The sequence below is a fragment of the Onychostruthus taczanowskii genome, unplaced genomic scaffold (genome assembly GCF_017590055.1).
Source record: "Onychostruthus taczanowskii isolate IOZ18803 unplaced genomic scaffold, ASM1759005v1 scaffold1, whole genome shotgun sequence".
In the NCBI taxonomy this organism is placed as follows: Eukaryota; Metazoa; Chordata; class Aves; order Passeriformes; family Passeridae; genus Onychostruthus; species Onychostruthus taczanowskii.
The window spans coordinates 35,687,424-35,708,611 of NW_024496525.1; the positions used below are offsets into that span (position 1 = coordinate 35,687,424).

Consider the following 21,188-nt stretch of genomic DNA (forward strand, 5'->3'; position numbering starts at 1 on the left):
CAAACCTCCAGAGAATGCAAACACAGAGGAAGGTTGTGAGCACAGGACTCACACACAAGACATTGAGACTGAAGTTTGATGGTTCCAGTTTAAAGAAAAGAAACATTTATCAAAGCAAAATTCTTGTCTTAAGTGGGGAAAGATCTGCAAAGGCTTCGATGCTCCCTACACAGCCATCATTTATCTGGGTGTGGTTTCCCAAACTGTGGCAGGAGGGGTGGGGCAAGCATTCCTTTGCTCTCAGTCCTGTCTCCCCACTCTTCATTTTTCCTGAGCACCAGCAGCCCACAGCTGGATATCAATTCACCCAGCTCAAGAAAACAGTTTTTTTTCTTTCTCCTAACTGCACACCCACTAAGGACAAGCACTGGCACAAAAAAAAAAAAAGGCAGTAGGGGCAAACTAGGAGCAATGGCTTAGTCTTGGCCTAAGATCATGAAGCCACATCCTTAGACCATGAACTACTAAAAATGGAATGCAATAGGAAGTGTCTCCTACCCCAGTGTATAAAATTAAGGGGGGATTCTTATCAGGGAATCAAATGAAGTGAAAACTGATCCCTAATTTTGTTAAATCATCTCAAGCTTCCAACTCTTGAACTGAGCAAAATGGCTCAGACATGAACCTATCTAGTGACAGCACCAGCTTTGCAATAAATAATGTAATGGACATTGAAGTCAGCTTGCTACAAGTGAATGTTGAAGAGATCAGCTTTGGCACCTGCAGGAACTCAGGAACTCTCAAGGTAAGCGCTCCCATGACTCATCTGCTGCTCAGTATTCACCAGGCACCGCTGACACAACCTACGCCTGCCGCAGCTCAGAGCACTTCAGCACAGGCTGATGGAATTCCTCTCTCCCATTCTGACTCCAGCTCAGAGTTTAACTGAGTGATGGCTGTGCCTCAAGGCTGTGGTGCTGCTGCTCCTGGGCCAGCTGAAAGGCTCAGGCTCTGTTCCTGCCCCAGCACGAGTAGCGGGGACTCCACGGATACAAAGGATTAACAAAGCCTTGCAAACCTAGGATCCTACTTAATGACACTGCATTGAGTTCATCCAACATTGGTTTAAAGCACATTTTAGAAGCCTCTGTCTTGAACATATTTTCAATGCTGAATTAGCGAGAATTATTTGGAACAGTTGTCTATAAAGCAGTTACAGGTATTCTCCCAGAACGATCAGCCAAACATTTAATCTGACTATAACAAAACTCACAGAAACTGTAGCCAGTGAAGCTGTCAAATGTAGAAGGAAAACAAAGTTGCATGGCATACGAAGCAAAGTAGCTTTACAAATGTCATTTCCTTTTAAAAACAAGCAAATCGGGACCATCCTATTTGAACATGTATTTAAAAATACATCTGTTAACATCACACAATTTTCATTTTTGTCACACATGAATCTTTTTCCAAGAGGGAAATAAATAGCACACAATATTTCAAAATAAAAATTGCTGCCTTGCCCCTGAGGTGCTAATGTTTTTAGCATTTAAAAAAAAAAGTTTCTGGTGCAAGAAGGAGATGCACAAAGGTGCAAAAGTGCCTTTTTTCTTTTCAGAGCAGTGAAAAAAGTACAGCTTGCCTCTTTTCTAGGATGCTTTATATACTTAACTCGTTTATTCTGTAATCAAAGTCTGTATCTAAAATGGCAGTGTTTATGCATACATCATAATTCAGTGCTCTGAGCTCATCAAAACGCTGAACGTAGGCGGGAGAGAGAAAGGCCTGAAACGGGCTTTCTGCCACTACCCTCAAACCTACTCACATTGCCTGTAGCAACAGCAGAATTCTTTCCTTCCTAACCTTCAGGAGACCTCGTCAGAAGAGGCTTCAAAAATCTCCTTTGTCACTGAGACAGTTTAAGTGATTATGGTTTGAAGTATGGCTTTTCACACCACAGTTTTGCTTCCGATTTTTAAAGTTTAAAACTCAAAGGTTCCACAGTCCAGTTCAAGGATTTGCAGTTTCCAAAACTAAACTTTAGTCTCTATGAAAAAAAGGACAGAACTTTATCTGCCTAGTCCTAAATTAAGTTTAGCTTTTCGCACTAATACGCCATGTATTATTAAATATGCTCGTTAATTAGGTGCCTGTGAAGCTATAACTTAACATCATTATAGTTTTGCACTCTACAACAAAATTAGACATTTTAAGCATTTATTCATAGGTAGGTAAGGAACTGGTTCTTTAAGCAAAAATTGCTATAAATTTATAAATACAAATAGTGCTTATGTTTTCTTCATTCATGCTTGAACAGATTACAAACTGAATACAATGAAGTTACGTTTAAGCACCCCACATAGACAAGAGGGATAAAAGAAAAGTTTGCTGGTATATACTATACTTAGTTCCAAGACACTATAAGTTACTTTTTCACTGTTCAGTGTTCCCTAACTCTGCATTAGTTTTAAGGCTATATATACAAATATGTATATGTCAAAGTTAGGGAAAGACAAATATAGCAAAATGCATTGTACTACATTTTCCTATCAAAAAGTAATTATACACCAAGTTCTGATTCTGTTTAACTGTAGTAAATGTTACAATCTACTTGTTTTACTGATTTTCCTTTTGAGGAATCTGCCTACTAAATGAGTAAACTACATATTAAATACAATATTCTCAACCAAAAAGACAATACAAGGTGCACAAAACAGCAGTTTTGCAAACACGACTGACTTGAAAACTTAATTTTCGTATGCTCAATGGGAGAAAGCTAAGCTTAAATCAAATTAGTTTATTATCTTATAAAATTTTAAATTAGAATTTTAAACAACAAACAGTTAAATATTGTCAACATGCTATACCTCAAATCACAAGTACTGTTTAACCACTAGTCTCTCATTCTAAGTAAGTGGGTCAATTAAAAACACACACCATAAAATGTTAAAGATTGTCAGGCTTTGACAAATGTATTTTTATCAAACAGTAGGCAAATTCAAACCAATGCACATCTTCAGTAGGGAGGGAAAAAAAAAAAAAAACAACACCAAAAAGCCTGAAAAAACCCACATTTGTAAAAAATAGGGTAACGGATTAATCCCACATCATCCTCTAGCATATGGCTATGTCTTGGGCAATAATCAAAATCCTTCCCATTTTAAAAACGGGCTACCAATTAAGAAAAATATTCTTCCACAAGTAAAATATCATTTACAATGGCACTGACATTTTAAAAGGCAGGAAAAGAAGGAATTACACATTTATGGGTAAATGTCTTGTTTGTTAAATCAAGCTTTATTGATAAAATGGAATTCAAGAGTATTTTTCTTGGAACAGCAGCAGACCCAGCCAATCAGGATTGTAAAAATGCTGCAGACTCCTACTTTATGTAGAAAGTTGTCTTCATGCTCAGTGATTAGTAGTTTCAGGTAAGGGTTAATGAAAAAAGAGGTGCAAAGAACCAAGGTTCTAATTCCAAGATTGGTACATGTATGAACAGGATACTGTTAATAGGGCATGATTTAACTCCACTGAACTCAAAATCACAAATCCCTTCCACTCAACGTGAGAGCAGAAGTGCATCCAAGAAAATGATGTCTGTTTGTTGAAGAATGTGCACTACTCCTAAGTTATTTTTCCATTGCCAAGTGAAATTCACACACTGTAATTTCTGGTAGGTTGCCCATGAGTTCAGCTTTCATATAAACCAAAAAGTTATCTTTAACAGTTTTGTGCACCTCTTGAGCACCTAGCTGGCTAGGCTGCTGCTCCTTGCAATCCAAAACCACAACATGATTTTTAAAAGGGATATATATTGTTGCATCACACAAGCCAAAACATTTCTTCTAACCTTTATAGTGATTTAAAGCGGTTCATAATTAAATATGAGCATTTGTACAAAGACAATTGCACTTTACAAAAACAAAATCATACAACATAAATTGCTGGAGTCTGATTTACAACATGAATTTATGGGTTGAAATCACGTTTACAGAAGTCTGTTTTACAAAAAAGATCAGTTCCTGGGCTAGATGTTGTACTGCTGTAGTCACTCTCACCAACACATCATATTCCCTTCTTTAATTAAGGTTGAGGATGGATGTTAAGAAGGGTCACTGAGGTTGGGCTGCACTTTCATTTGCAGGATGAAACGTGAACTCCACAGCTAGATGAGCAGTTTTACCACATATCATCAGTTGAGGCAGAATCCTTAAAGAAAAAAGAAGGAACCCTTTAAAGTCTGGAGTGCCCATCCTTGCGGCAGTTTCTGGAAAATCCAGACTGAAAAGGGTAAAGACTTAAATCATTTCAGGAGTCTCTTTTCTCTCCCCTTTTAAAAGAAACAGCTTTTAAAAAGTATCTAAACCCCACATATTCCTAATTAACAAAACATCAGAATCAAGAAATTTCAAAATATGACCAAATGTTTCATCAATCCTGAAAATAAGATCCTAGGCATGTTACTCAAAAGCATTTCCAGAGCCTTTCTAGCTATTTCCTGAGTAGTTAGAAATAATACAAAATGGATACTCTCAGCTCACAGGTGTGAGAAAAGAGCAGGATGTGCTCATGTCATGTGCTATCACCATTATCATCCTTTGTCTTCTCAGCCCTCCCTTGCTGCATGGGAAGATACAGACATCAACTGACACCCTGTTATAACTCAGAGCTATTTTAGCACTTTTAATTTAAGGTTACAGAAGTGTAGTTTAGGCAACTGAAGGAAATCGTAATTTTGGATGGTAATGAAACTGCAAGGGGAAAAAAATAAATGTATGTAACAAAAAAATTGAAAGTAGAGACATGCTGTGCTCCAAATCATAATTGTATGGTCACACTACTTGGTATTTCAACCTATCCAATACGTGAGTGTCCCAAAAATTCATTCCATTTAGACCCACAGGCAACAGCAGATTTTGTATAACTACCACAAGCCTGACAAATGTTTAACCAATCCCTGGTTTAACCAGTATTTAATTTTACCAAGTGTTTTTTAATCCATTTGCCTTTGTGTCAGGCCTGTTTCCTTTTCCCTGCTCTGCATGCAGCTTTCCCCACCTCATCAGGTGGGCTCACAGGTTAACCATGAGCAAGTGGGGCCACAGCTCTGCAGCTGAAGTTACAGCTCGATAAGCAGCACAGGAGGCAGAGCAAACTGCTCCTGTGCACCACTTGTGGTGGTTTCAGCATCACATGCTCCTTTTCCACAAGCAATTAAGGGGCAGGATGGGCTTTTACAACAGCTCATCCTGGTGCTTCCACAGCTACACCTCCCCCTCATTACTGAGGCTGCAGGAGGTAGAAATATTACTTCTGTTCAAAAGCACTGCCTTAGTGACTCCTTGGAGAGGAAAGAAGCTAATTAAGTCTCTAGCAATGCCACACATGATAATTTCTTAGCACTGAAGCTCTGCACCCTTCATTCAAACTTGCACACAGAATCCATTGCAAACCAGAGAGGAACAGTTGGCACGGAGGTGTACTTAAAAAAAAAACACAAACTGAAATTGCCCTTTGCAAAAGTACCACCTCCAGCTTTTCCTTCAAGACCAGAAGTAGCAAAGGAGAGCAATTATATGAAAGAGCAAAATGGTTCTTTCAAGAATGAAGAATAAAAGCAGCTCGAGTAAAAACGCAGGAGCTGCTTGCCAACTATTCCATATGCAAATTTCTGTGCCCCACTTGCCAACATGATCACGAAGTTTGTGTACTGTAGGTTTGTAGAACAGCAACATACTACAGAATGTATTTTGAAGGTAAAGCATCCTCTTTCAGCCCCTATTCAGGAATTTTAAAGCTAAAAATAGAATGAAGGCTGCCAAATAAAACTAGTGCACAGTTGTAAGGCCAACGCACAATCTTTATGTCTGGCTGCATTTCACTTCTGTCACATCCAAGCACGGAAGAAATTTCTGCTGATGCTTAAAGGATCAGTTTAACTGCTCTATGAGACACTATTTTCAGTGACAGAATGTTGTTTCTGGTGATCAAACTGCCACTGGGATCATGCTCATGTTCACTGTTTGGTTTTTCCTCCCCTCATCCTGACAGTGGATTTATGTCTCTTTCAGCACTGACATATAAGAACCCAAAGCGTTTGCTTGCTGTAAGATGTTCTATGCTTAAGAATAAAAGTGTTTACACAGTCCATTTGGTAAACTAATATATTCTTAACACATCCATTTAACCTTTAGATACAGCATTTTTCTTCTTGATGTTTAGGAAAAAATATCTCCTATAAAGAATGGGGAAAAAAGGCCCCCCATGACTCTTTCCACCATTTGGCAGCACTTGGAAACCCAAGCAGGACTGAAATAATGAAACTCCAGAGGACAAATGAATCAACCCTACTGAGGGTTGAGATGATGATCAGCAGAAAACAATTACAAAACACAGTCCAAAAAGCACAACACTGTTATTTCTTTCTTGGGGGAAAGGGTCTTTAGCAGAATTTGCAGTATCTTTCTTTACAAAACAGCTCAAATAATTGGGGTGGGGAGAAAGAGAATGTAAGAGAAAAGGTACTTACAGCATCATCATTCCTGTAGGGGTTCAGTCTGTTATACACAGCTTCAATCACACTCCGTCTAGAGCAAAAAAAAAAAAAAAACAAAAAACCCACAAGATCTTAAGGCTGTGTTTTTCTTTTCTTTTTTTTCCCCAAATCAAATTCCCAATTTTAATTTAAATGCAAACTTTAGAAGATTCCAAATTCAGAGAAACATTTTTACTGTAAGTTAGCACTTTAAAACCATTAAAAAAAAATTAAAAATCCTTTAAAACCTTTAGGCTGAAGACAAACAAGGCTGAATATCCCTTGGACTTCAGCAGGAGAAGGGCACAACCTGACAGTCAGGTCTTCCCTTTGAAAAAGGGTAGCAGAAACCTCAGTGGACACTTAATGTCCTTGTCATTTGTGTGCCCAAAATCCACTGCAGTAGTGCCTCATGCATTATGGCATGTATTATGTATTACTTCCATAGGGGAACAGTGTTGTGTTATTTTCTGGACACAAAAAAATTACATTCTGAAGTACATTTTCATTTGTGTTACATCCTAAAATGTACTTTCCATGTGCAGACATGAAAAAAATAGTTCTAGAACAGTACTCTTCTACAATGACATGGCCAATACTCTCCTGCAATTTTTTTCTCAAAAAAACCAACAACTACAACAAAAACAAAAAAAAAATTCAGGTTTGTGTATTGTATCTTCAGAATGAGATAAATTTTGTCTGGTAAAAAATACAAAAAAAATTTATTCAAGCATTTTGACAGTTACCTCCTTTTAAAAAGGCCCCTGCTTAGCATATTTAAGATAGCTTGAAATGAACCTTCATCTCTGAGATTCTTGACTTTTCTAATAGTGATAAAAAATTGATAAGAAATAGATTGATAAAATATGAATACATTTGCAATCGACATGCAAATGAGGAACATGATTTTTATTTATTTCTTTTAACATAGGATGAAAAGCTGACATTCAAAAAACCCCTTGAAAACAGGTAATAAAAAAATCCCAAAAAACAAAACACAAGCAAATGTGAGGTTGAAGGAAGAAGCTGCCTATGCCTTTCCCAATATATAAGGAAAAAACTTTGAAGGGAGAACAGGAAGGAAAGAGGGAAGTAAAAAACAGAAATTGCATATTGGACTTTAAATGCAACTTTCTTTTGGATCCCATTCTGCAGAACCAAGTAAGATGAAGTAGCAGATTGTGATGCAAAACAAACTCCAAAGAGCAACCTTTAAACTGCTGATGAATGCATGCAGAGCAATCACAAAGGAGTGCAAGAGAAGGAAAAAGCAGATGACAAGCTTTGGAATCATCCTGCAACACTGAAGAGTCAGGAACTACCACGTAAAAACATCAGAGTGAATGGTTATAGGGCATGAAAGAAGAGGTTGGATTTAAAGCAATAAAATCAAGCAATTACACACAAGGTACATTACATAGATGGATTGGAAAGTTTCCCATATCTTTCAAGAAATAGGTATCTCTGATTCTAAATACAGGCAGGTTTCTTGAAAAGCATTATTTTCCTTCCAAATTGGCAATAGTGCTTTAAGTTACATAAACATCCAATTAAATCAATATTTCTCTAAGTCCCTATTCAAACTAGCATCACTGAGACACAAAATGCTGAAGTCACATCACTTCAGCATTTCTTCACAGCCATGATGCTACTTCCAGCCAAAGGAGATGAAGAAAAATCAATTTGTATGCTGCATTTCATGAGTAACTGACTCACTCATACTTCAACAGTACAGCAGCCCATCCTAAAGAGATGCTATTATACTTTAAATTGCCATCTCTTCTTCTCCTAGTCAAACAGCTCCTATAAGAACAATATTGTTTTCTAGAAGCCATCTTTACAGTTATCACTTTATAATTTATTCAATTTATCCCTTCATAATTTATTCAATTTTTAATTTTATAATTTATTCAGTTACATGCCTAAAGTCCTGATGTTTTGGTGTAACAATACAAAAATCAGACTCTGAAAGGTCAAAAATACTCTGTATCATATATGCCCAATCCTTTTTAACACAGCATAGGCCCAGGAGGAATCTTTTGAATCAAAAAGCACTTTGTTTGGGATGCAAACAAGCTAAGCACATTGCTTCCTTAAAGACTGAATATTTGGGAAACCAAAAAGCATCACCACTGAAACCTTCAAGGACAAAGCCAGCTGTATAAAGCTACAAATTTAACTTCCCACTTTTCTTTTTTGATAGATTTCTATCTCGCTTTCAGATTTGTCACAAACAGAGAGGAACAAAAGCAAATTTTTAAGCAATTACAACACGGCTACAGACAAGAAAAGAAAGCTGCCAAGCAAAACATTTTATGCATATCACTTCTTGTTGAAATGTGTAACACTTCAACCCAAGTAATTAAAATCAGGGCATTATTTTCACATGTTCAAATGTAACATCCCCCCAGAAACCCCAGTTCATTACAAAAACCAGACACTCAGGCCACCCTTAAAAACCCCTCATTCCTTCCCAAAACTACAGTTTGACATTTAATTTTTGCAATGATTCATAGTCAACTCCATTCTTAGGCTTGTCCTTTTCGGCCAGAACAACTGAGTAGTAAGAGCTGGAGAACAGATCATCATCACCTTTTGTCCTGTGCCCTTCCTCCCTCCCTGCCCCCCAACTTTTTTAAGAGTGGCCTTGCAGTTACAAGGTGATTTAAACCAAACCCCACATGTACACTGATGGGAACTCACTTGCTTGCCAACTCCCCCCCCGGCGGGAGGTTTGGGATGCTCTCAGTTGCTAACGTACGCATCACGTGGACTAAGTCTGGCACTCCTTCACCCTGCTTCTTTATGATCTCTGGGAATCAGAAGTACTTTTTTTGTAAGTGCAGTCCAAATTTAACTTCAAAAGATTGAAACACTCAGTTTTATAAAAAGGCAGCTTAACATTAAAAATGAATAAATTAAAAATAATTAAAGCGACAGACCGTACTCAACATGGTAATTGTTAACTTTGGTTCCATAAGCAAAAACCTGTAACAGATTTGACACAGATTTACTGCTGCTCACATGCTGACTTGGTTTTAGAAATACACAGCTATCTAGTAACAGTGGGGAAAAAAAATCTTTAATGGCTTTCCTGCTATACATTAGACAGAAGATGTAATATCTTCCCACAGTATGCCCAAGGCATGGGGCAGATATTAACACCAGTTTTATCACTGCAACACAATATAAAATACTATTGCCATCACAGAAAACATAGTATTTTCAAGAAATAAAAGGTTAGACACGTCAGAAGTAATTCCCATGGCTGTATGTGTATTAACCAATACTTGTACCTCACTGCATTACAGCAACATGCAAATTTAAGGACTATTACACATAAATTAAAAGCCAGGGACACCACATCTAATTGACAGTTTCATCCTCAGCTCAGAAGATATTTCAATTCAGGGCAGAAACTTAAAGCTGATCCACTCCAGCTTCTGGGTGAAGAGCATCTGTATTGTAGCCACAGCCACATTTGTCAAGACATTAATCCTTTAATTTTGTTCTTAGGCCTGGTTGGTTTGGTGGTTTTTATGAGGTTTTTTTTGTGTTTGCTTTTTTCACTTTTCTCCTCAAGTCAAAAGCACACAGTTTTATCTGAATTCAAGACATTCAAGGTCATATCACCCCTGAAGAGTCATTCCTTAAATAGGTATTTTATGAAATTTAAAGAACAAGAACATCTTTTAAAATGCATCTCATTCATTTCTCTGCAAACATGACCTCTCAGAAGTTGCAAAACTTGTAAATTATTAAGACCTGGTGCTTTTCATCCTCAAGTGAATACTGCAACATGCATACAATAATGTGTACATGTGTGCACATCTATACATGCATGTATGTACATGCACACTATTCTTCATGTAGTAAAGCATTACACAGTTTGAAAACAGTTGGAATTCATCAGTACCACTTTTGTAAAATACTCAAGCATTCACATTTTGCCCTACATTCCAGAAGAACATACGAAGTTTCCATTTTATAATTTGTGAGATAAGGCACATTGAAAGTTTTTAAAACCAACATGTATCCAGTCCTTTTTAGTCAAAACAAAACCTAAAAAACAATTGTGAATTACTTTTTGTGTATGTAATGGTTTTTCAGGGCTGTGTGTGTTTACAAAAACCATCAGCTCTGTTTTGCAGTCAGGCTGTGTAAATTATTTGCAAGGTATAGTGGAAACACTGCCTAGTCCTCAACCAGAATCAAATTCTGCAGCACAGAACTTTAAGCTGTTCACTTCAAAACCTAAATTTTAAACACATGACACCACGCACCAGAGACACCTCAAAAACTTGCCATTTCCTCAAAATCTACAGCCAAAGTTCATTTTACCATCTTACATTTAGCAAAGAAATAATCTATGACTCTTAAATCTGAATAAGAAGCCAAGATCTCAGATTTGGTTTGCCAAGTTCCTTTATTGTGCAATTTTGAACATCTAGAATATGCTACATTGTGCTAGTTCTAAAGTTCTGCTGTACAAAAATAAGGACTTTATAGTTGACCTATACTACACAGTTTCACAACCTGTAACTGCAGTACATTTAACATACAGTCTCCACTAAATGAATACATTTATATTTTGAAAAAACTATAGATAAAGACTGAATGAACACTGAAGACACAACAAATGGAGTCGGTCTGCTAGCTGTGTTTAATTTATTGGAATTATCTTGTTTCAATACACCTTCAAACCTCCCCCCAGTCTTTGATTTACTTTTAAACCTTCTACACATTTTCATGGCATCAAGTACTGGAAAAATGTACTTACAACCCTAAAAGAAAGGATTCAAAAATGGGAATTCCATACAAAGTTTAAGAAAAAGCCAGAACTTTGTTTATGTGAAAATTAGGGAAGGAACATATAACACCTAACTTTAAATTCTTTATCTCTACATAGGTATAAATATTGCAGAGAATATCTATTACGGAATGGTTTTATGCAAAAAAAAAAAAAAAAAAAAGATAACAGAAAAAAAAAAGCTTAGACAAGTTTCTTTTTAGAGTCAACACATCGATAACACATATTAGTGCAAATAATAGCAACACATTTTGGAATGACTGACTACTTCTACCATGAAGTTCACATTACTTTAGAAGTAACATTGATTTATTGCAAGTATTGGCACAAGGATGCTTCTCCACACTTGCTGCTTCTTCCATTATTTGTTGCAGCTACAAATCTGGACCACAAAGACATCAGGAGAGTCTTAAGTGACATAGTAAGTAGAAAAGTTTCTACATTTTTTAGGATCTGAATCATCTCTCCTTATTCAAGATGACCATCATTATTAAATCCTATTCAGTCTTAAAATTTGCACTAGTTTTTAACAGTATAAAGGTATATTCTGGGCCAAGGGGATAAAAATACAACCAGAAAAAAAAATGCACATTAGAAAGGATCGACTCTTATTATCTGTTGGACTTCACGGAGTACTGAAGTGCATAAAAATATGTAATATGCATTTTGATCAAGTTTCCACTTTAATTAATTTTAAATTAAATTGATATTACATATTAGTAAGATCATTCTAAAAGTACTCTTTATATTTTTTAGTTCCTTCAGCCAAAAATCAGGCTTTTAAAGTTAAGCACTGCCACTCTTATAGTATCCTAATAAAAGAGCAAGATTATTCACTGTAGTGTATAAAGTTTCAGATGCTGCAGCAGTCCTACCTTACTAGTCAATAAGGCATTATCCACTTCAGAAACAATGCAATGGCACATTAATTAATTAAGTATATATTAAATATAACAAAGTTATCAACTCCTGTTCTTGAAATTCTGCCTTAGTTCAGGCCTTTCAACTTTCCTCATGCATAAGTCCTAAAAGGCCAAATTCTGCAAACAGCTGATACAAATCTCTGCTGGGTTGAGTAGTGTTTACTAAATATTCATTCATTTAAATAATATTTTTGTGCAACAAGAGACAAAAGGTTAAGGATAACTCTAGATATTAAGCAAAGACCCTTGAGAGGAAGTACAATATATTTCCTCAAGTTGTTCAGACATCATCCCATTAAATTAGTATTAAAGTGCTTTATAACTACATATAGAATCCTTCTGCCTCTATGCAATTATCACACTTTGATCATTCCTGCAAATCTCCTATTTGTATAAATGCAAAGTACCAGCAGCCAAATTCCTTGTATGTACCATAACCACATGCAGGTCCAGTGTTTAGGCAGCTGTACAAAAATGTCAGCTTTCCTCACTGTAACATTCCTGGGGTACGATGAGGCCAGCTGAAGATGCCAGCCTTGGCTTCATCATATTTTCATATTCTAGGCCACGGGTTTGTCTGAGCTCAGACACAATACCTAAGATAAGAAGGCAGCACTTGCCCAGATAAGGAGAGTTACCACGCTGTGAATCACCGTGTGAACGTACAGCACACTCGTTCTTCAGCAGATCTGTGGGTGGGCACACAGAGCAAACTCCTCACAGGCCTGGTGCAAACCTGCTCCCTGCTCTGCCGACACTTCCCTCCCGCAGGGTGACTGCACTGGGACATTCCTGCCACGCTGTCAGGGAGATTCACACCAGCACTGACTGTGCACCAACCTCTCCTCTCAGGCGAGCGTGGAGATGACAAAACAGAAACGTCTGCCTGGGCATTTGTTCAGGGGCAGAACAGATGCAGTTTGCTGAGACCTGGCGAGTGAAGCCTCTGAAAAACGTGGGACTTTCTGCAGGAGCACCCACACAAGTTGTAAGTGCTTTAAAAATTGCACATGGATTTGTCTGAGCCCAAAATTCCCATGCAGGCAAGTTCTCTGTGAAATTTCTGGAGCTGCACTGTGTTACCATCATGCAAGTTAAGGAGGAAAAAAGTGCATAATGTACTCCTCTAACTTACTAATCACTGCTACCATAGTTGTGGAGAACTCTGCCTATCGTGCCCTGTGCTATTAAGGATTCTTGGGAGTATACACACACATAACTAGACTTGTAACACACAGAGGAGTCCACTTCAAAAATAGACTTAACCTATGCAAATAATGCATACAGCATGTCTTAGATTTCAGAAACAAACTCCAAGATGTAGTTGGTTTTAAATATCAAAAGGCACTATAAATGCAGTTTTAATCAGAAATTATTTTGAATCTAATTGATTTCAAATATCATTTTATGTGATCCAAAAAGCCCCAGACTTGCAGTTTCAATTTAAAGTTTAAGAACTCCTGAAATACAAATTTAAAGAAAAATTTTTAAGTTACTATGAGTAAGATGAGTTCCCAGCTTTTGTTTGTCATGAATGCTTAAAGATTAGCTTTGACAAATTTCTGATGTACTTTCAAATAAGTAAATATGTAAGCAGGTGTTTTAAGATTATAGTAATCAAGTTGTAACCCTACTATTACTGGATAATAAAGTATCACAGCTAACTGATTTGTATTTAACTATAAATGGCACTCAAATTACCATCTTCACAGACACTTTGTAAGATATTCTAATTATTTTCTTTAACTCCATGTAACAGGAACCAGGATTCTCTGGTCTGAAGTTAGTGCTGTGAACAGACTCAGGAAGAACACTGGTCATAAATGAATTCTTTGCCATCCTGAATAATTTTCAGGGCTACAGGCTGCTCCACTTTCGTAGCAGAACTTTTTCAGGACATATATGAGTGCCTTTTTCAGAGGTACACAGGATGGCCAATGGCACTTGAAGGTCTATTAAAAAGCCTGTATGAGTTAAGGGTTTAGTTGCTGGAAGGGGAAGGGGGCCAGGGGTCTGTTTAGAAACAAAGTTACTTATTTTTTTTTAAATGATCCACCTTCTACTCTGCTTTCCAGGTACTTGTCCAACTCTGCCTCTCTTTTCACCGCCTCTGGTGATACCTTTGGTGCATTCGGAAAACAGATCAATATCACACTCATGTTGTCTCGACTTCCCTGGTGGAAAAGAAAAAATGATTTGAGAAATGTATACACACCAGGCTAAACACACATCAAAGCATTTTAAATACAGAAATTCACAAATCATATGAGATCAGAATCCAACTTTCACTATTATGGATTAATATTATGGCTAGAATTAATCTCCCTGTACCCCTTACAGAATTCCAGGCCCATTCATTTGGTACAATTCTTCAGTCATTGTTTTTTCCACTTTTATGGTCTGCAGACTACATGGAGCCACTTAAAGACACCCCATTGTCATCTAAAAACTGACATGACTAATGAGTGACGTATAATTACAAAGTTGTGTTCCATCTTTTTTAAGTGCCATCCAATCATTTTGGGAAAACAGCTGTATATGTGAACAAAACCATTACTGCTCAAAAGCACTAATCAGGAAGGTGCTAAATTCAGACAGTAATTCCACTAAAAATCACAGCTATTAGGTTTTTTCTTCTCCTTTTCATTTAAAACATGAAAAGTTGCAAGTGATAGAATTGTTAGAAAACCAGCTGTAAGGTACTCAGATCTTTGCAAAAAATGTTTACATTTAAAACTCCAAATAAATGAACCCCAATACTTGAATACAAACACATTCTGCTTAAGCAAAGTAACTGTTTGGTTTACTTTCAATACCCCTGAGCTTTGGCCTACAAACATGCATCCACAGGCTTAACTTTTAACACTAATTAACTCCACTCATGTCAGCAAGATCAAGAAAAAGCCAGTGTGCAAAATAACAGTATATGGGTATGGGGAGGTGCTGACAGTTGGCTCCTGCAAAGCTTACAGCACTCACATGCCACTGTTCCTTTCCTGGTATTTTCTTTTAGGATTGCCAAAGAAAAATAGTAAACAAAAATATAACCATTATCAATCTGCCAAGGTGTTGGAAAGCAATTACAATTTTCTAGAAGGGAAACAATGATCCTGTTAGCCACGTGGGAAGAGCAGGGATGTTGTCTTGTTTCTTTAGAAAAAAGTTGGCTTTTTTTGCTTTATGACTTCCAGTTTACCTTTGCAAAATAAGTATCAAGCTATGAAACTCAGTAACTGCATCACATTGCAACTTATTAATACAAAGTAGAAGTTAATGCAGACAAAGTTACATAGTTTTGTTAAACCAAACAGTCTCATCTTCATCTACTAGAGCTGGTTTCAGAGCTGTACCACACAACAGTGAGTAAGAAATACAGTAATTAAACCAAAATAAAAACTAACTTAGGAAGCCAGGTCTTCAAAATATGAAGTCAAGGTTCATTGATTCTGCATGTATCTTGATGCAAATATGACAATAATGTTAATACTATGTGCCCAAGGAAGCAGGGGAAGATTAGGAAGGGGAAATACACTCCCTAGCCTGATTAAGTCTTAAGAGTTGAGGTTTTGTAAAGTACATTATGAAACAGAAAAGGGCAGTTATTGTCTTTAGCTTGCCCATAAATTCCCATTAGCTTCTAGTTTTCCACTGATCACAGTGTATCTGTACATGATTAATTAACCAAAACCACCCAGAAAAACATTGTTTCTGTTGTGTGTTCATTCCCCCTCTATCACCATTTTTGTAGGAAACATGGTCATCACTGTCAAAGTCATGTTACCATAAACCACTGAATATTTATAGACTGGAAGAAAAGTTATTATTAGCTTGCTCATAAACTTCTAATAGGGAAAGCACAGTAAACTCCTTCTCTCAAGTCTGGCTACCTTGTACAAGCAGGTGTCAACTATCTCATTGCAAACTTTCTCAAGGTCATCAGTGACTTCAAGTCTGGATCTTACAAAGTCACACAGCTCTTCATTTCCCATAACATCCCAGATACCGTCGCACGCCAGGATGATGAACTGATCGTCTTCTTCTGATCTCTCAATTTCATAAACTTCAGGCTCGGGTGAGACCAGCTGTTCTGTAGGACCTTTCCCATGGACACATTTGTAATCAAAGTCCCCGAGCGCCCTTGAAACAGCAAGGGAGCCATTCACACGCTGAATCATTACGGAGCCACCTGCGTTCTGTATACGCTCCTTCTCCAGCGGGTTACTTGGTTTGTGATCCTGCGTGAAGAAGTGAACCTTCCTGTTTCGACAGAGCAAACCTCTCGAGTCTCCACAGTTGATGAAGTACGTGTGTTGGGGAGAAATCATGACACCCACAGCTGTTGACCCACTTCTGTCTGCGCCATGCTTCTTCTCGGAGATGACTCTCATGTGTTCATCAATTTGCAGAAAACCTGTTCTGATGCCGCTCTTTACACTTTCCACAGATGGTGGCCCATCTGGCCCTTTAAAATCCTGGTTGCTCGTGATGTGATCTAATAAATGCTCACAGCAGTACTTGGCAACCTGGGATCCAGCGTGCCCATCATAGACAGCAAAAAAGGACCATCCATCAAGTCCATTTGGCAAACCAATGACAGCCGTGTGTGCATCCTCCATTTCCACGCGCCAGCCCTGCATACTGCTCAGACCGTAACGCAGCCCGTTCCCCTGCCCCTGGGCGTTATGCTTCTCCATCTTTGGCTTGTCTAAAAATGCTCCCATGGTGACCTTCCTTCAGTTCTACAAAGGAAAAAAACAAGGATTATTAAGATATTTCTTAAATGCCTAGTTTAAAAATCCTGTTGGAAGACATTAAATAATGGTACAAGTCATGCTAAGATGCCCAAAGTACACAGCTATAAAGCTGATTTTTCTGTGTCTCCAGTAAAATTTGCATTGCTTTCATCTAATTGAAACAAGGACACTACTACTAGCTGAACTGCACTTTTCACATTTTTCTATTTTCAGCTGTTTTACTTGAAAAATTTATGTTCACTGTCATTCATGGTTCTGACAAAAGCTCTAATAGAACTATGTATGAAACCAGTTTCAAAGAGGACTTGTTAACTGGCACACATCTGAATGGCTGTTCCCTGCAACTACTGAGCCATGAAAGAGTTCAATGTTTCCAGGACACTGGCATTCCCTAGATCCCTACCTGCTGGCCACAAATTCCTGCTAGCATTGCTTTTCTGGGAGCGATGGGGAAATTAAAGCAAAATGATTAGTTTGGGGTTTTTTTTAAGAAGGGGATTTCAGGGTTTTTTGGGTTCAGTTGTTATTTGGCTTTTTTTAAACAGATAAATTATAAGAATGACCAAGAGGATGCCAGAGTCTGCATAAAGGAAAAAGCAACATGATAAATTAGCAGCAGGACTGGGAAGGAACACAGCAGCTGTCCCTTTAGGCAGCAGCAAGCCATTAGTTTGGCTCAGCCATCTTGTGAAAGCTCATCCTTAGATTTTCGGTTAAATTACGCAGCAGCTTCTCAGATGTCTGTGCTGCAGATTTACTTAAAACCCTCATGTATTCATGCTTCACTGGAAGACAACTGCCCCTGACAAGTCTGAGGAAATCTGTTTGGAAATAAAATCACGTGTATTGTATATTCTTGTGTGAATCAAGATTCAAGCCAGACCCATACACAGCACCCTCTCCTCCTTCACTTCCTCCCTGGGATGTGATGCAGCGAATATTCATGCTTAAGAGAGTAAGAGTTATATTAGCAGGCAGTATAAACTGACTGGTTTATCTTCATGGCTTTCACACCCTAACCATCCAACCCACCCTTCTAATCCACATCACTTTATTTGTGCATTCATTATTAAAAAGTCATACAAAACAGGTCACACATTTTACATACTTGCAAATTATGCCTTGGGAAGCATCAAAAGAGTCTGCAAATCACTGTTACACAATACAAAGTAATGGAACAAAACTATGAGCTTTTCTGTTTGAAGACTCTGGACAAAAATTAGCTGTGAAAAGAACCTCAGAAACAGATTTTACCTGAGGCCCCAACTAACAGCTACACTAGCAGAAAAATCAGTACACCAGGGGTTTCAGTACACCAGGGGTTTCAGACATGTTTAGCTTGACCATGGAATATATTTGATTAGTTTTCTAAGTGACAACATCACGTTTTTATAACATGCTTTTATTGCAATACAGCACCAGCCATTAGTGACACCATATATCCAACAAAGCTCTTCACACTGTCTCTTCCACTGTCAACCTTTCTGAAACATCTGTGTTAAAATAAACAGTCAAGAAATGTTTATATTTGATCTCACCACAACAGTGATTCAAATGTGAGGCATGGGGACTGGTTATGCACTCTTTGGCTCACATGCTTTGCTAACAAAAACAAAACACATACTTCAGCTGTAGGGGGATGGCAGCAGCAATTCACCTCTGCTTCCCCTCACCCTAAACCCTGCTCTGGAGTTCTGTCTCTTCTCAAGTAAACACGAAATACTGATGCCCAAGCAAGCTGTAACTAACCAACAAAACAGAGTGTGCACCATGTGTCTTGTGTCCCAAGCACATGCAGGAGGTTCACATTACTGCAGTTGCTAGGAAAAAAATACGACTTAAGACTTTTTTATCTTCACATGCAACTCTAGTGAAGTCAGAGTGATCAAAATAATTACAGAATGCTGCAATAAATCACATGGGTAATTATTTTGCTGAATAACACTTTTTATTCATTCTATGATAGGAGCAGAGTTTAACACTGAATGTTCTTTTTGTTGAGGAGATCATTAAACAGAATGCAGATATTCAACTTTTTTACCTTAATTTAAAGCTCAAAAAGCAGAAACTGCACTAGCAAATATACTTCCGTACAGTATTTGACATTATTGCTGAATTTAAAATAAAACAGGAAAACATTAAGACCAGTGTACAGTTACACTGACAACACTGTCGAAATCTGGACTAAAAAGGGCCTTTTTTCTCCTAATCTCTCACCTTAGTATGCACACAACATTCAGAGCTATGCTTTGTAAACTGTTTGTCCTGCTCAGTAGTTTATCATGCAAATTAGAAATATGTACAGACAATCTGTGTGAAGTTCTAACAACTACAGAACTGCCAGCACACCTTCTAAGTTAACAAATCACTCTCCATTTAAGTACCAAATTGCCTTATCCCTTCCCAGAGGGAAACCTGAAAGCTGGAGGTCCTTGAAGCTAAGCTCTGTAGGTGAGATGTTGATTCAGGATTCTTCAGGAGTGAGAGTTGCCCACCATGGATGAGAACACAGCTGGGCAAAAGGAAAACCACGGTGTGGCCATGGAACAACTCCTTCAGAAACTGCCCACAGCAGGAAGTGATCCCCCTCTGAAAACTGCAATAACAGACTGCAGTTGTCTTCCCTGCCATATTCCAGCTAACCAGACTTTTACCAGAATAGCAGTCTAAACCTGGAGAATAGGCCAGGTTTTCAAAACCCTCACTGTATCTGCTGAAAAAGCATTGTTTATTTGTGGATAAGATGAATGTGCCAGATCTTCAGTTTTTTTCCCAGAATTCCAATTCTCATTCAGAAAAAATTCAGTTAAAACTGACCCATCTGTGAATTCTGATGAATTGGAGACTACCTGCTACTTCTCCCTCCCCATATCCTTAATGTGTAATTAAAACCTAAAGAATTTCAAGAGTCTTAGCTACGAACAAAATGAATCTTAAGGTTTACAAGAAGGTATGGACACACACAGAGAAATGCTGACATAAGAAAGCCATTTCTCCTTCCTGCTAGAAATACCTTTCAGATCTGTTTTTGAGTCCATATCTACAGAAACATCTTTCACACATCAGTGTCTACCTAAATTATGAGCACATTTGTCATTCTTTGATGAGGTGCTGTGTGCACTCAGTGACTGAGTTGGAATGACACCTTTGGTTAAGCACATAACTCCGTATGCAAATCTGATTAACCTATAGCAGTGTAAGTGCCCAAGTTACAGCATGACTTTGTTATGTAAAAACACAGACCCAGAACACGCGTGCAATAAGTGCAATACATAAAACAGATCCTGACCATGGCTTAACTCAGCCTCTCTTCATGTCTTTAGTCATCTTTCTTAAGAGAAGCCCTCATTTTATGATCTTTATTCTCCAAAGAATTAATCCAGTCACACATTTCTATGACCACATCAGAAAACTGCAGTCTCATGGCAGGAGACAGAACCAGTCCTCTACCCTGGAAGCCTCAACTTTTGGAAGCCTTGACTGATGCACATATGTAGTGAAGGAGACAGACATTCTTCCTGTTAAAGGCAAAGTAAGAGAAAAGGCACTTTAATCATGAAGTTTAGTGGCAAAATACACCACCCTTTTTTTTTTCCTTAAAGCAGGAACATTCTGAACAGGACTGTAAGGGTGGTGCCTTGTAAAAAGATCAGAGGTGCAACATTTTTTTCATAAATGGTGATTCTCACACATCATCTGGTGCTACAACTGCACAGCCATCAGCCAAGCAAGCTTCAATTTTAATCTAAGATGATTCCTGGATCACCATTTCCAAATCAGTGACTTCCATTAGTTTTAGGTCCCAAAAGACAAGAGCTTTCTGCAGTCCAAGTTTCTGGGTTTTGGCTCTGAAGAAGAGAGAAGCATCTGAAGAAAACTACATGTGAAAATGGACCCCTGTGAACAGAAATGAATGTGCAGGGGGGCGTCTCTGCATCTACAAGTGCATTTTAACCACAATTTCTGAAACACTGATTTTGTGGAGGTCAAACTGAAGGACAGCCTCTCCAGCAAGTGCACAGAAATCTCAAATTTCCAGACAGAAAAGTAAGAATACTGCACACAGCCTAGAAAAATCAACACAAATAACAAGGTCTTGGATAAAACACAAGAGTGCCAAAATTCAAAGGACTGCAGCATTAGAAACAAAACTGAAATAATGAATGGAGCATGCCAAAGAGTCAGCAGCTAAACTCTGAACTCCTTGAAAGTAGATGCAACTGGAG

General features: G+C 37.9%; 1 protein-coding gene across 3 annotated transcripts; it reads right to left on the bottom strand.

Annotated features, from left to right (window-relative positions):
* Positions 1-1,329: 1,329 nt before the first annotated feature.
* On the bottom strand, positions 1,330-16,947 carry PPM1A (protein phosphatase, Mg2+/Mn2+ dependent 1A). Of its 3 annotated transcripts, none has more exons than XM_041396475.1 (5): positions 16,096-16,947; positions 14,265-14,382; positions 9,179-9,287; positions 6,470-6,527; positions 1,330-4,149 (listed from the first exon to the last, which is right to left on the bottom strand). In XM_041396475.1, exons 1-5 carry the CDS (start codon positions 16,927-16,929, stop codon positions 4,120-4,122), a joined length of 1,149 nt encoding a protein of 382 aa, XP_041252409.1. In that variant the 5' UTR covers positions 16,930-16,947; the 3' UTR covers positions 1,330-4,119. The 3 variants fall into 3 exon arrangements, with proteins under 3 accessions (XP_041252409.1, XP_041252495.1, XP_041252323.1); XM_041396389.1 differs by having other exon boundaries at positions 4,091-4,221; XM_041396561.1 differs by lacking the exon at positions 9,179-9,287.
* Between the last annotated feature and the right edge of the window lie 4,241 nt (positions 16,948-21,188).

Bases quoted from the DNA above. Each gene is read 5' to 3' on its own strand.
- PPM1A (XM_041396389.1), bottom strand. From the start codon at position 16,929: ATGGGAGCATTTTTAGACAAGCCAAAGATGGAGAAGCATAACGCCCAG. The intron at 14,383-16,095 runs GTAGCCAGACTT...CTTTTCCACCAG, and splicing joins TTGACACCTGCTTGTACAAG to GGAAGTCGAGACAACATGAG. The intron at 9,288-14,264 runs GTGGATCATTTA...TCTGATTCCCAG, and splicing joins CCTGGAAAGCAGAGTAGAAG to AGATCATAAAGAAGCAGGGT.